Raw genomic sequence first — 15,243 nt, 5'->3', positions numbered from 1 at the left:
TTAAGTTTTGGGTTCTTTTGGGGGTGTTTTCGTTCAGGGCCCTCTATTCCTGGTGCTTTTTGTACCAGTCTGCTTTTTGTGGCCTTCTTATCTTTCCCCAAAACACACCAGCTCCAGGGACGCACAGCTCTGCTTCGCCCCCCCCCCCCTCGTCATTTCGCCTGTGTTTTCCATCTTTGCATCCCTGGTTTAATGTACTTTTTTTCTTTTCTTATGGCTCTCTGTGGCTGAGTGAGAGATAAACGCCGCTGCAGATTTCTGTGACCTTGGACTGGGGCCAGCGTAACGTCTTACCATCGGACTGAGCTAGTTAGCTACAGTGTTGAGTTAACCCATTTTTTGCTCTCTTCCTTGTTTCCCCTCTTGGCCTCTTGCTACCTGTAAAGGAATCTTCCATTCCACATTCACACCTTTGACCTTCCCTTCCCAACCCCCAAAATGCCTTGCAATGCTTACAACCATGATAAATAAATAAATAAATAGAGATATCCCATCTCCTAGAACTGGAAGGGACCTTCATAGGTCATTGAGTCCAGCCCCCTGCCTTCCCTAGCAAGACCAAGTACTGATTTTGCCCCAGATCCCTAAGTGGCCCCCCCTCAAGGATTGAACTCGCAACCCTGGGTTTAGCAGGCCAATGCTCAAACCACTGAGCTGTCCCTCCCGCCCCCCATACACTGCTGATCTGCCTTTCCATGGGACCCCCTGAGAGAGGGAGTTCTTGGGCCTGTGACACTGTCACTTTCATGGAGAGGACACTGGACTAGATGGGCGATAGGTTTGATCCATGATGCTATTCCTGTTTTGGAAAGGAGCCAAGTTTCCCCCATGGAAACAGAGATTATAATGCTCGGTGATGGCTTTGTGCTCAACAGAACAGGCATGAGGGGCCCAAGGGCCTTGATATTTAGGGCTACAAGCCTGCACATCTGTTATTTCCCTTGTTTCTTTTGGTGGGGCACTTTCTTCAAGCCACCCAGCTTTTTTTGAGACATAAGTTTCAGGTGTTAACAGACAAGTGTAAGCAGAGACATGTGTCAGCAACTCAGCTGCTAATCATTTTCATACATGAATTTTGATGAATTTTGCAGATGACACAGAAATTGGGGCATGGTAAATAATGAAGAGGACAGGTCACTGTTTCAGAGAAATCTGGAATGGTTGGTAAACTGGGTTGAAGCAACCAATATATGTTCTAATATAGCTATGTTGATATCTACATCTAGGAACAAAGAATGTAGGTGATGGGGGACTATCGTGGGAAGCACAATGACTCTGAATAAGATTTGGGGGCGTGAAAGGATAATTAGCTAAAAATGAGCTCCCGATGTGACTATGTGGCTGAAAAGAGAAAATTTGATCCTTGGATGATAACCAGGGGAATCTCAAGTAGAGGTGGAGAAGTTATTTTACCCCTGTGTTTGACACTAGTGAAACTGTTGCTGGAGTCTTGTGTCCAGTTCTGGTGTCCACGATTAAAGATAGATGTTGATACACTGAAATGGGTTCAGAGTAGAATCACAGGAATAAGTAAAAGATAAAAAAAACCCTGTCTTATAATGATAGACTCAAATATCTCAATCTTTTCATTTAACAAAAATTGTTAAGGGTGACTTGATCACAGTCTGTAAGTACCTACATGGGAAACAAATATTTAATAATAGACCTTTCAGCCTATCATACAGAGGTGAAACATGATCTAATGGCTGCAAGTTGAAGTTAAGGAAATTCTGACTGGAAATAAGGCATATTTTTTTTAACGGTGAGCGTAATTAACCTTTGGAACAATTTACCAAGGGTCTTTGCACATTCTTCATCACTGAGAATGTTTAAATCAAGGTTGGGTGTTTCTCTAAAAGATATACTTTAGGAATAATTTTGGGGAAATTACCAGGCCTGTGTTATACAGACCTGTGCTATACAGACTAGATGATCACAATGAACCTTTCTGATCGTGGAATCCACGAACATGTCCCCAGGGGTGACCTGGAGACATTTTGCCTGCAAGCTCATGCCTGAGCCTAATGAAAGCTTTTTTTCTATTCATGACCATGGTAAATTTTGCCCTATGTGGAGAAATTCTCTTGTGATTGAGGCGCCTTGGAAACACTGCACTAGGTGTGTATTTCACAAGGCTTAGGGATCCCATGAGGCACTGCATGGATGAACGTTTTAGGTGAGAAATATAATGACTTGAACCCATAAAGTATCCGCACTGATAAATGAATGTACAACCCTGGCCATGAGTGGCTAATTGAGCTGGCGAGGAAATGGTCCCAGTGTCACAGTGGCCCACTGTTTCATTCAGCTATCAGTGGTTTCTGCACATAGCATCTGTATTTATCTAGGCCCTCACATGTCCCAGAGTTGCCAGCTTTCATTGTATAATGTGCAAATTTCTCCGCTTGTGAATTGTTCTGTGTAGAAGTCCTTGAAGCACCAGGCAGTGTCTATGGGTTTAACAAGAGAAGCCACAGAAGTGTCTGTCTTGGCATTTGCCACTCGTGAGATTTCTCACTGGTGAGATACAGTCACTGATTATCCCCCAGCTGACGGAGCAGGTGTGATGGGAGGCACCTAACCCCGTACAGAGGAAGAGTTTTGGGGTCTAGGGGCAGCTCGGAAATTGAGGGAGCCAGGGATGACTGTGGAACATGGAGAGGACACTGACGACCAGCATGCTGCTATAATCAGGGCAGCTTGGGCGGGGAAGGAGAGTACAAAGAAGGTCAGAATACGATGGGAGATTGAAACCTCTGAGGAGCAAAGTGTGATGTGTTCCCCCCCGGTATGCCACCTAAGCCATCAGACTCACCAGACTGGGCTCCCTCTCTCAATGTGCTGCTGGGGCAAGCTGCTCCTGGTCCTCCACCAGCATTATAAGCAGGCTATCTGACCAGCCATTGCATGAACCAACAATAGAGAGGCTACAGCCAAATACCACCAGCTCCCCAGCCTAGCACCCCAGAGCTCTACCATCCTACTCTGGTCTAAACTCCTACCAGTATGAATTTGTTACCCAGTTCGCCCCCCAGCTCCTCCTTGAATGTGGTGAGGGCAATACACACTTGTGGTAACCAAGCTGAGATTTCTCCCTCAGACACTTCACTTAAAAGCACACTGAGCTTAGATTAAAAAATAAAACAAGTTATTAACTACAACAGTGATTATAAGGGATAGCAAACAGATCAAAGCAGATTACCTAGCAAATAAACAAAAACACAAACTACGCTTAATACACTAGCTAGACTGACTATTAATAAGTCGTTTCTCACCCTGATTGATGCCAGAAACCACCTGGGAGATTCTGAAGGCACAAGCTGCATTTGCTTTGCAGCTTGGATTTCTGAGGTTTCCAAACACAGGCTAGAAATCCCTTTGGCCTGGGTCCAGCATTGCCCCCACTTCAGCCTTTGTTCCTCAAGTGTTTGCAGGATTCCTCTTGTGTGGGGAGTGAAGAACCACCGATGATGTCACTCCCAGCCTTATATAGCTTTAGTATATGGCGGGAACCTTTGTTTCAAAACTTGGTTCCCAGACCAGTTTGTGGGAAAATTACAGACTCCCCAAGATGGAGTCCAGAGTTATGTGGCCTGGTCACATGCCCTTGTAGAGTCATAGCATCCATCACTCACAGGCTGTCTGGAGTGTTCTCAGGAAGCCTCACCAGGTGGGAGAAAAGTTTCTTCTATGCCTATTGTTTTCCCTAATGGGTCATTGCTCTGAATAGGTCCTTCCCAACCAGCTATCTAGCCTGTAGTCAATATTCATAACTTCAGATACAAAAACGATACATGCATATATATAGGATAATCCTTTTCAGGAAATCAAAACTTTTCCAATGGCACCTGAAAAGACGTATATTGTACAAAATCTATTATACTTATGTCATAATTATACCGTAATCATACAACTATTAAGAATCTGGGGCACAGTGTCCCAGACACTGATTCCGAGTTCTGAAGAGCAAGACTCCAATTGGGCCCATTTGGCATCCATCGGTGAGCCGGTCTGATTTTCTGGAAGTTGCATCTTCTGCGTCACAATCCCAACTTTAATTTAAAAGGAAAAAAAAAAACCTATAAAGTCTTTAGCGCTTCTGTTTGCAAAGGGACTTTCCCCATCATGAGCCACATAGAACAGGTGCAGCATTGTACTGACCAGTGCCTAACACACATACCACTATTTATATAATTTCTGCATTTGGCCTTCAGTCTTTTGCAGACACTCTGAGACAATTGCTGTGTTTCTTTGCATCCTAACAGGGTGTTACCACGGAAGCCCAGCGATCATCATTGAAACAGTGACCTTGTGAACTATTCCACTGCTAAAGATGGCACAGCTGGGGAAGTTTGTACAATGAAGATATCCACAAGCTACTGCAAGCAGCACCCAAGTCCTACAGAGGGGCAGGAGAGTCCAGAGAGCTCAGAGGCCAGCATCTGATCCCTCTCAAGCATCTGGTGCTGCTCAGAGACAAGCTACTGGGCTAGACAGACTCTGATCTGATCCACTAGGGCAGGGTTATTAAGTGAACATTTGTAAAACCCTTTGAAGGTGGGAAGTGCTCTCTGCAGGGAGGTATGTTGTGTATTAAGCAGTTACAATCCCTGAACTCATTTGATTCCTTGCAGCACATTGTTGGGCTCTATGCACTGTATGTGGTCCATGGTAAACAAGCAAGACAAGGCTGAAGAGTGAGCTATGTGGAAACCTGGTTTTGTGGCTGTAGTTTTAGCTATTTGTTTAATAAATTCCTCCTGTTTAAGTAGGACTGCATTTCCACAGGTCATGACACACAAATAGCCTCACTGCATCTAATACAACTGAGAGGATCAATGTCAGCCTTGTGTAAATCAATTTATCACTGCGTGGCACAGTCCGTCCATGACATGGGGATAACAATGCCTAGCAACATAGCTAAAGATCTTCTAAATGTAGTGATCAAAATCATCATGCAGAGCATATGTTAGACTAAGTTTTACTGTCCAGCTTCAGCCCCTGGGCAATGCCAGCTTCATCCCCTGGTCAATAGATGCCCTGTAGTTCCAGATAAGGTGCTGTGTACATGTGTAAATAGCTGCCTAATTGAAGGTGTGCCATTTATCTCCCTCCCTGTGAAATATCAATGCCATCCCTGCCTCTGCCCAACTAGCGCAGGGGCTTATCCTTCCAGGTTACTCAGCTGTTGTCCTAGCTTCAAAGCTGATCCCTTGCCCTGCCCCTGTTTCCGTGCTCAAGGCAAAGTGTTCCCACTGCAGGGACCCTGCCTCCTTCCATCCCCCAGCCAGGAGGAAGAAAAGGGAACTGAAAGCTAAAGAAATAAGCCATACAATTGTCTATTCCTTCATGACTTTGTAGCCTAGCTTTAGGGCCCACAAGTTGTATGATACACAATCTTGCCCACTTGCCACACAGCCCTACTGCCAACCCTCAGCTGCTTTTATATGGTTTCCTGGCTTCCCTCCATGCTCCTCATTGGCCTGAACACCCCAGAGCTGTATCTTCACTACAATTATTGCAGTCTCTTTGTCAGGCTGCAGCAGCTCCCAACTCAGCTGGGGCGGGGGAGGGAGGTGGAGATGACCAGCAAGTGATAGGGAGAGGAGAGGAGAGGAGCTAGAAGCAAGGTCAAGGACTCCTGAGAGGTTTTTAAGGTCAGTCTTGACAAAGCCTTGGCTGGGATGATTTAGTTGGTGTTGGTCCTGCTTTGAGCAGGGGGTTGGACTAGATGACTTCCTGAAGTCTCTTCCAACCCTGATATTCTATGATTCTATGATTCTATGACTTGGGGGAAGAGGCATAGAAGGGAGCTGGGCCTAGAGGTAAGAGATGAGCAGGGGCTGGGCCTTGGGGGAATAGGTGGGGCGGGGAGGGTCCTTGGGGGAAGAGGTTGGGTAGGGAGCGTGGCCTCAAGGGTCATTGTGGATAATTCTCTGAAAACATCCACTCAATGGATAGTGGCAGTCAAAAAAGCTAATAGAATGTTGGAAATAATTAGGATAGGGATAGATAAGACAAAAGGTATCATATTCCCTCTATATAAATCTGTGGTATGCCCATATCTTGAATACTCCATACAGATCTGGTTGCCCCATCTCGATAAAGATATATTGGAATTGGAAAAGGTTCATAAAAGGGCAACAAAAATGATTAGGGGTATGGAACAGCTTCCATATGAGGAGAGATTAATAAGATTGGGAGCTTTCAGTTTGGAAAAGAGATGACTAAGGGGGGATATGATTGAGCTCTATAAAATCATGACTGGTGTGGATAAAATAAATAAGGAAGTGTTATTTAATCCTTCTCATCACACAAGAACTAGGGGTCACCAAACAAAATTAATAGGCAGCAGCGTTAAAGCAAACAAAAGGAACTATTTCTTCACACAGCACACAGTCAACCTGTGGAACTCTTTGCCAGCAGATGTTGTGAAGGTCAAGACAAGTTAAAAAAAAGAACTGGAGGATCAATGGCCAGGATGGTCAGGGATGGTGTCCCTATCCTCTGTTTGACAGAAGCTGGGAATGGGTGATGGCATGGATCACTTGATGATTGCCTGTTCTGTTCATTCTCTCTGGGGAACTTGGAATTGGCCATGATCGGAAGACAGCATACTGGCCTAGATGGACTTTTGGTCTGACACAGTATGGCCGTTCTTATGTTCTTAGGGGTCCAGTGACTGGCAATTAAAAAACTGGAACCCAATGAGTTTTACATAGACTGATTCCCCAGTTTGGCATGCTGACACAGCACAGTAAGGTCAGGAAAGGCTTTAATGTCTCTTTGATTGTCCAGTAAGTGTCCAGTAAGTGATTCAAGGAAGAGGGCCCAGCACCATGTCCCCAGACAGCTCTGCACGGAGCTTGGTCTGAGACCCAGAGCACCAGGAGAAAACTTTAGGTCTCTTTATGAGTAACAACATGGAGCAGCCTGTCCCGGATCTGCTTGGTCCTCACCCCGTAGATGATGGGGTTTAGCATGGGGGGCACCAGGAGGTACACGTTGGCCATGAGAACATGGAAATACAGGGGCACATTGTATCCATAGCGGTGCGTGAGAGAGGAGAAGAGAGATGAGATGTAAAAGGTGAAGATGGCACAGAGGTGGGAGCCGCAGGTCCCAAAAGTCTTGAGCCGGGCGTCCTTTGTGGGAAGGCTGAAGATGCTCCTGAGGATCTGGATATAGGACACGACGATAAAAATTACATCCAGACCCTTCACACAGAATAGCACAAAGAGGCCATAGTAATTACTGACGTGGGTGTCTGCACAGGCCAATTTCACCACGGCCATGTGCTCGCAGTGCGTGTGGGGGATGATGTTGGTTCTGCAATATGGCCAGTGCCTCGCCAGGAAGAGATAGGGCAATATGAGCATGCCGCCGCGCAACATCACAGCCAGGCCAATCTTGGCCACCACAGGGTTTGTCAGGATGGTGGAATGTCTCAGGGGGTCGCAGATGGCCACGTAGCGATCCAAAGCCATGGCCATGAAGATCCCAGACTCCACCACTAAGAAGCAGTGAATGAAGTACATCTGGGTGAGGCAGGCACTGAAATCGATCACCCTGGAATTAAACCAGAAGATGCTCAGCGTCTTCGGCAGGATGGACGTAGACAGGACCAGGTCAGTGATGGCCAGCATGCAGAGGAAATAGTACATGGGCCCATGGAGGCTCGGCTCCCTCTTCACGACGAACAGGATGGTGAAGTTCCCCAAGATGGCTATGGTGTACATGGTGCAGAAGGGGATGGAGATCCACACATGGGCACTCTCCAGGCCTGGAATGCCCAGCAGGATGAAGGTGGAGGGATTGGTGAAGTTGGTTGTGTTGGAATCTGACATGAAGTAGAGGAGAAGGTGTCCAACTCTGAGACAGAAAGGTGTCTCCTGCATGTACCATATGTTTCCCTGACTTTCTGTATGTACCCAAGGTTCCAGGGTTATGGCAGCAGTACAAATGCCTGGTTGGAGAGACAATGTTAATATGAGACACTACATGCACTACTGGAGGCTGTTCTCATGGGTGAAGCAGATTAGTCCCTCTTCACACACTGAAAAATGACATTTTCATTGTTCAGAGAAATGAATTATGAACAATTGACCCTACTAATGCCAATTCCATATTTGATGGTGCTTCATGCGTCTATAATTCCTACATGACGGTGTGTGGAAAACCTTAACATGCACCAGCAGGAAACACGCGTGCGAATACTGGCTATCCATCATTAACATAAAAATGGCCATACTGGATCAGGCCAAAGGTCCATCTAGCCCAGTATCCTGTCTTTTGACAGTGGCCAATCCCAGGTGCCCCACAGGGAATGAACAGAGCAGGTAATCATCAAGTGATCCATCCATCCTCTGTCACCCATTCACAGCTTCTGGAAAACAGAGGATAGTGACATCATCGCTGCCTGCCCTGGTTAATAGCCATTGATGGACTATCCACTATGAACTTATCTAGTTCTTTTTTGAATCCTGTTATAGTCTTGGCCTTCACAACATCCACTGGCAAGGAGTTCCACAGTCTGAAAACTGACCTTTTATTCCTACCCTTTGCTTCCTATCTTTTAACCACATACCAGTCCATGAGAGGACCTTCCCTCTTATGCCATGACAGCTTACTTTGCTTAAGAGCCTTTGGTGAGGGACCTTGTCATAGAATCATAGAATCATAGAAGATTAGTGTTGGAAGAGACCTCAGGAGGTCCTCTATTCAAACCCCCTGCCCAAAGCAGTACTGTACCCAACTAAATCATCCCAGCCAGGGCTTTGTCAAGCCAGCCTTAAAAACCTCTAAGGATGGGGATTCCACCACCTCCATATGTAACCCATTCCAGTGCTTCACCACCCCCTGAGTGAAATAGTTTTTCCTAATATTCAACTTAAACTTCCCCCATTGAAACATGACAACATTGCTCCTTGTTCTATCATTGGCCACCACTGAGAACAGCCTAGCTCCATCGTCTTTGAAACCCCCATTCAGGTAGTTGAAGGCTGTTATCAAATCCCCCCTCCCCGACTCTTCTCTTCTGCGGACTAAATAAGCCCAATTCCCACATGAATGAAGTTAAAAGCAACAGAGGGTCCTGTGGCACCTTTAAGACTAACAGAAGTATTGGGAGCATAAGCTTTCGTGGGTAAGAACCTCACTTCTTCAGATGCAAGTAATGGAAATCTCCAGAGGCAGGTATAAATCAGTGTGGAGATAACGAGGTTAGTTCAATCAGGGAGGGTGAGGTGCTCTGCTAGCAGTAGAGGTGTGAATGAAGTTGTTGAACAAAACTGGCCCCAGAACTGACCCCTGGGGCACTGCTCTTCATACTGGCTGCCAAATAGGCATCGAGTCAATGATCACTACCCGTTGAGCCCGACAATCTAGCCAGCTTTCTATCCACCTTATAGTCCATTCATCCAATCCATACTTTTTTAGCTTTGCTAAAGTCAAGATATATCACATCCACTGCTTTTCCCATATCCACAGAGCCAGTTATCTCATTATAGAAGGTGATCAGGTTGGTCAGGCATGACTTGCCCTTGGTGAATCCATGTTGACTGTTCCTGATCACCTTCCTCTCCTCCAAGTGCTTCAAAATGCATTCCTTGAGGACCTGCTTCATAGTTATGCCAGGGACAGAGGTGAGGCTGACCGGTCTGTACTTCCCCAGGTTCTCTTTCTTCCCTTTTTAAAATATGGGCACTACATTAGCCTTTTCCCAATCATCCAGGACCTCCCCTAATCACCATGAATTTTCAAAGATAATGGTCAATGGCTCTGCAATCCCATCAGCCACCCTCGGATGCATTAGATCTGGACCCATGAACTTGTGCACGTCCAGCTTTTCTAAATAGTCCTTAACCTGTTATTTCATCACTGAGAGCTGCTCACCTCCTGCCCATACTGTGTTGCCCAGTGCAGCAGTATGGTAGTTGACCTTGTCTGTGAAGACCGAGGCAAAAAAAAAGCATTGAGTACTTCTGCTTTTTTCCACATCGTCTGTCACTATGTTGCCATAAAAAGAATGGCTCAGGTTTGGGAATCTCCCTCACATCCTGAACTGTGAAGACTGATGCAAAGAATTCATTTAGTTTCTCTGCAATGATCTAATGGTCCTTGAGTGCTCCTTTAGCATCTTGATCATCCAGTGGTCCGACTGGTTGTTTAGCAGGCTTCCTGCTTCTGATGTATTTAAAAAAATTGCTATTACTTTTTGAATCTTTGGATAGTTGTTCTTCAAATTCTTTTTTGGCCTTCCTAAATCTTTTCTTTTTTACACTTCATTTGTCAGATTTTATGCTCCTTTCTATTTTCCTCGCTAGGATTTAACTTCCATTTGTTAAAGGATGCCTTTTAGCCTCTCACTGCTTCTCTTACTTTGTTGTTTAGCCACAGTGGCACTTTTTTTGGTTCTCTTTTTATATTTATTAATTTGAGGCATATATTTAAGTTGAGCCTCTATTATGGCATCTTTAAAAAAATTTCATGCAGCTTGCAGGGAATTTACTTTTGGTGCTGTACCTTTTAATTTCTGTTTAACTAACCTCCTCATTTTTGTGTAGTTCCCCTTTTTGAAATTAAATGCTTCAGTGTTGGGCAACTATGGTGTTTTCTCTGCCACAGGGATGTTAAATTTAATTATATTATGATCACTATTACCAAGCTGTCCAGCTATATTAACCTCTTGGACCTGATCCTGTGCTCCACTTAAGACTAAATCAAGAATTGCCTCTCCTTGTGTGGGATATATGAAATCCCCCATTATTATTGAGTTTCTTTTTATTTTAATAGGCTTTCTAATCTCCCTAAGCATTCCACATTCACTCTCACCATCCTGGTCAGGTGGTCAGTAATATATCCCTACTGCTATATTTTTATTATTTGAGCATAGAATTACTATCCATAGAGATTATATGGTACAGTTTGGTTCATTCAAGATTTTTACTTCATTTGATTCTTCACTTTCTTTCACATAAAGTGCCACTCCCCCAGTAGCATGACCTGTTCTGTCCTTCCGATATAGTTTGTACCCTAGTATTACTGTGTCCCGTTGATTATCCTCATTCCACCAAGTTTCTGTGATGCCTATTATATCAATATCCTCATTTAATATGAGGCACTCTAGTTCACGCATCTTATTATTTAGACTTCTAACATTGGTACATAAGCACTTTAAAAACTTGTCACTTTTTAGCTGTCTCCCATTACATCATGTAATTGAATGAGACTTTTTTTCATTTGACTGTTTCTCATCAGATCTTACCTGTATTTTATTATCTTCCATCCTTTCCTCCTTACTGGGACATAGAGAATCTCCATTAGTAGATCCTCCCCTAAGGGAGGTTTCTGTCCAAACCACATTCTCCTCCACACCTGTCAGCTTTCCACCAGCCCTTAGTTTAAAAAACTGCTCTGCGACCTTTTTAATTTTAAGTGCCAGCAATCTTGTTTCATTTTGGTTTAGTTGGAACCCTTATTTCCTGTATAGGCTCCCCCTTTCCCAAGAGTTTCCCAAGTTCCTAATAAATCTAAACCCCTCCTCCCTACACCATCATCTCATCCACACATTGAGACCCTGCAGTTCTGCCTGTCTCACTGGCCCTGCACATGGAACTGGGAGCATTTCAGAGAATGCTACCATGGAGGTCCTGGACTTCTGTCTCTTCCCTCGCAGCCTAAATTTGGCCTCCAGGATCTCTCTCCTACCCTTCCCTATGTCATTGGTACCTACATGTACCACGACCACCAGCTCCTCACCAGCACTACACATAAGTCTGTCTAGATGCCTCGAGAGATCTGCAACCTTCGCACCAGGCAGGCAAGTCACCATGCAGTTCTCCTGGTCATTGCAAACCCAGCTATCTATGTTTCTAATGGTTGAATCACCCATTACTAATACCTGTCTCTTCCTAATAATTAGAGTTCCCTCCCCTGGAGAGGTATCCTCAGTGTGAGAGGATACCACTACATCATCTGGAAGGACAGCCCCAACTATGGGATCGTTTCCCTCTGCTCCAGCTGTATGTTCTCCTTCCCTGAGACTTTCATCCTCCTCAACATCACAGAGGCTGTTACACCGGGGGTGGGACTGTTCTACTGTGTCCTGCCAAGTTTTATCTATGTACCTCTCTGTCTCCCTTAGATCTTCCAGGTCAGCCGGTCTGGTTTCCAAAGCCCGCACGCAGTCTCTGAGGGCCAGGAGTTCCTTGCACCGAATGCACACATACACCACCTGCCCATAGGGCAGGTAATCACACATGCTGCTTTGGATGCAATAAACTGGATAGCCCCCTCTCTATTGCTGGACTTCTGCCTGCATTCTCTTTTTACTCCTGAAGTTAGTTCCTTTTTTGATGTTTTTTTTTTAATCAGGGGGTATTTTTGGCTTAAGTTTAAAGAAGTCTAAGGAATGGTAAGTGTATCTAGCCCCCTTTCACACTCCCCCTGTAAATTCCCTTGCAAAACTCCCCTGTTAGCAGCTCCTCTTTGCTATATTCTCTGATTGCTTAGGAGAGGGCTTTTTCAAGCCTTGGTCTTCCCGGGTAGCCCCATCCCTGGGTTAAGGGTTGATGGGTGTTAAAGGCCTTAGGGATCAAAGCCTCGTTAAGAAGCTCTCAGCCTTGCCTAGCAGGCCACTAGGCTCAGCACCCACATGGTCAGCACATGGCCCCCCAAACAGACTACACAGTACATTTCAGTCCAGCAGCAAACACACACACACACACAACAGACAACAAACTTACCCCAAGGGTCACATAATCGTTCCGACTTCACCTGGAGAGTCAATACTTTAGAGTGTTCCCCATTTACCCAGTTGCTCAAAATCTGATAGTGGAAAAATCCCAAACTGTTGCCAAGACATGTGCCGGGGGAAACATCCCAATTAGAACAAACCTTAGGGAAGGCATCATTGATAGCAGCTCAACAGAAACACCTGCTCATCTGCAATAGTGGCCAAAACAAAAACAAAGTTCAGATGCCTAAGGAATGGGATGGAGAATAGCTTGCTCTGGATATAACAGATAGAAAGGGGGTTTCAGAGACAGGCTATGAGAAAGGGGGAGGCTTCCATATGCGGACAGAATGAAAAGTCAGGGACTGTTTAGTTTAGAGAAGAGACAAATAAGGGGGCATATGATAGAGGAGAGCAAAATAAAAATGGAACTGGTTACATTTAAATGGACAGAGAACAGTTCCCAGCCAGTAATATCTATAGATACTTAGTGCATCAAAAGGGCTAATTCCCCAAAGCTGAGGAAAATTATTAGCAAAACTGATTGGGAGGAAAAATTTAGACAGAAAAATGGGAATGAAACTCGGGAGTTCTTTAAGAAGAGTTAATTAGATAGTTAAAAAGCCACAATTCCACAGTCAAGAAAGTGGCGAACTTTGGCTAAAAACCCAATTCAGGGGCAAAGTGGAGGAAGGAATTAGGGAGGGGAAAATAGATAGCAAGGAATACAATCAGAAGTTATGAAAATTGATAGGTGATGTTAAAGCTATCAGGAAAAATCTATGCTTGGCAAGGCTAAGGATCACAAAAAAGGATGTTATTAAGTATATTAAGAACAAAAGAAATCCTAGAAAAGGTTTAGACTAATTCCTAGGGAGTGAAAGGGAACTTGTTAATGTACCTGAAAAGGTAGATGTGTTCAAGAAATAGTGTATTTCTGCATTTGGAAAGAAGCAGCATGACGTACACGTATCATATGAAGTGATTAAATACTTTCCAGTCCATTAGCAGTCAAGGAGGATGTTAAACAGCATCGACAGTAGAACCTTAGAGTTACAAACACCAAAGTTACAAACTGACCAATCAACCAGACATCTCATTTGGAACCAGAAGTATGCGACCAGGCAGCAGCAGAGCCAAAAAAACCCCAAAAAGATAATCCAGGACAGTTCTGTGTTAAACGTAAACTATTAAAAAATAAAACGAAAGTTATAAAAGGATATTTGAGAAGATTCATAAAAAATGGAAAAGCTGGCATGGGTTTAGTCTAGGAATATAATTAATGTCAGTCAGCAACATGGTTTATGGAAACAGGCCTTGTCAACTAAACCCGATTTCATCCTTTAATGCGAGTACACGTTTGGATGATCAAGGGAACCACGCAGATTCAATAAACTTTGATTTCTCTGAGGCAGTAGGAGAAACATTAAGATAAAAAATAAACACGATATAATATCAGTAGAGCACACATTAGATGGACTAAAAACTGGCTAACCAGAGATCTCAGAAAGCAGTTTTCAGTGGGCCATTGCCAGGGAATGGGAGTGTTTCTAGTGGGGTTCTGCAGGGATCAATTCCAGACCCGATTTTATTAAATATTTTCATCAATGATCTGGAAGCAAACAGAAAATCACTGCAGATAAAATTTGTGGATGACCCAAAGATTGGCAGAGTGTTTACAATGAGGCAGCCAGGGCAGGCATAATGATTGATCTGGAGCATTTGGTGAGCTGGGCTCATGCAAAGAATATGTTTTAATACAGTGAAATGCAAAGCGATCCTCTCAGAATAGGCAATGCAGGCCCGACACACAGACTAGTGCAGGGTATTATGGAACGCAGGGAGCCTGCAAAGGATTGAGGAGTCATAGTGGACACCCAGCTCATTGTGAGCTCCCAGTGTGATGCTCTGGCCAAGAGGGCTGATGCAATCCTTGGATGCATAAACAGGGGAGTGGTGAGTTGGAGCAGGGGAAGGATTTTACCTCTGCATGTGGCATTGATGAAATCGACTATGTCCAGTCCCAGGGTCCACATTTAAAAAAGATATTGAACTATTGGAAAGGGGGCAGAAAAGAGCCACACAAATGATTCAAGGCTGGAGAAAATGAATGACAGAGAGAGACTTAAAGAGCTTTGCCTACTTATCTTATCAAAAAGACGATCAAGCGAGACGTTCATGGGGAGAAAAACATTGGTAATAACTGGCTCTTTAATCTGGCGGAGAAAGGCAGAGCAAGACTCCATGGCTGGAAGTTGAAGCCAGACAAATTCCAGCTGGAAATAAGGGCCAAATTGAGGGTGATTAACCATTGGGAAAGAGTGCAAAGGGAAGTGGTAGAGTTTCGAACTCCTCATGTCTGCAGATCGAGACTGGATGCTAGTCTCGGAGATCTGTTTGAGGGCTTGTCTACACTTAAAATGCTACAGTGTCATTGCCCCAGTGCTTCAGTGTAGAAACTACTTACAATGATCACACTGGTTCTCCCATCAGCGTAGGTGATCCAC

At 44.5% G+C, this 15,243-nt stretch overlaps 1 protein-coding gene across 1 annotated transcript; it reads right to left on the bottom strand.

Moving 5' to 3' along the window:
- Positions 1-6,899: 6,899 nt before the first annotated feature.
- Positions 6,900-7,898, bottom strand: LOC135882811 (olfactory receptor 52R1-like). The gene has a single exon (XM_065409840.1). The coding sequence runs from the start codon at positions 7,896-7,898 to the stop codon at positions 6,900-6,902; it is 999 nt and encodes a 332-aa protein (XP_065265912.1).
- Positions 7,899-15,243: the final 7,345 nt, after the last annotated feature.

This window comes from Emys orbicularis, chromosome 1, assembly GCF_028017835.1.
Source record: "Emys orbicularis isolate rEmyOrb1 chromosome 1, rEmyOrb1.hap1, whole genome shotgun sequence".
Classification (NCBI taxonomy): Eukaryota; Metazoa; Chordata; order Testudines; family Emydidae; genus Emys; species Emys orbicularis.
The sequence above is the reverse complement of the archived record's forward strand: the minus strand, read 5'-3'. Positions and strand labels throughout refer to the sequence as shown.

What these genes read in the sequence shown, in the direction of transcription:
- LOC135882811 (XM_065409840.1), bottom strand. Translation starts at nt 7,898, where the DNA reads ATGCAGGAGACACCTTTCTGTCTCAGAGTTGGACACCTTCTCCTCTAC.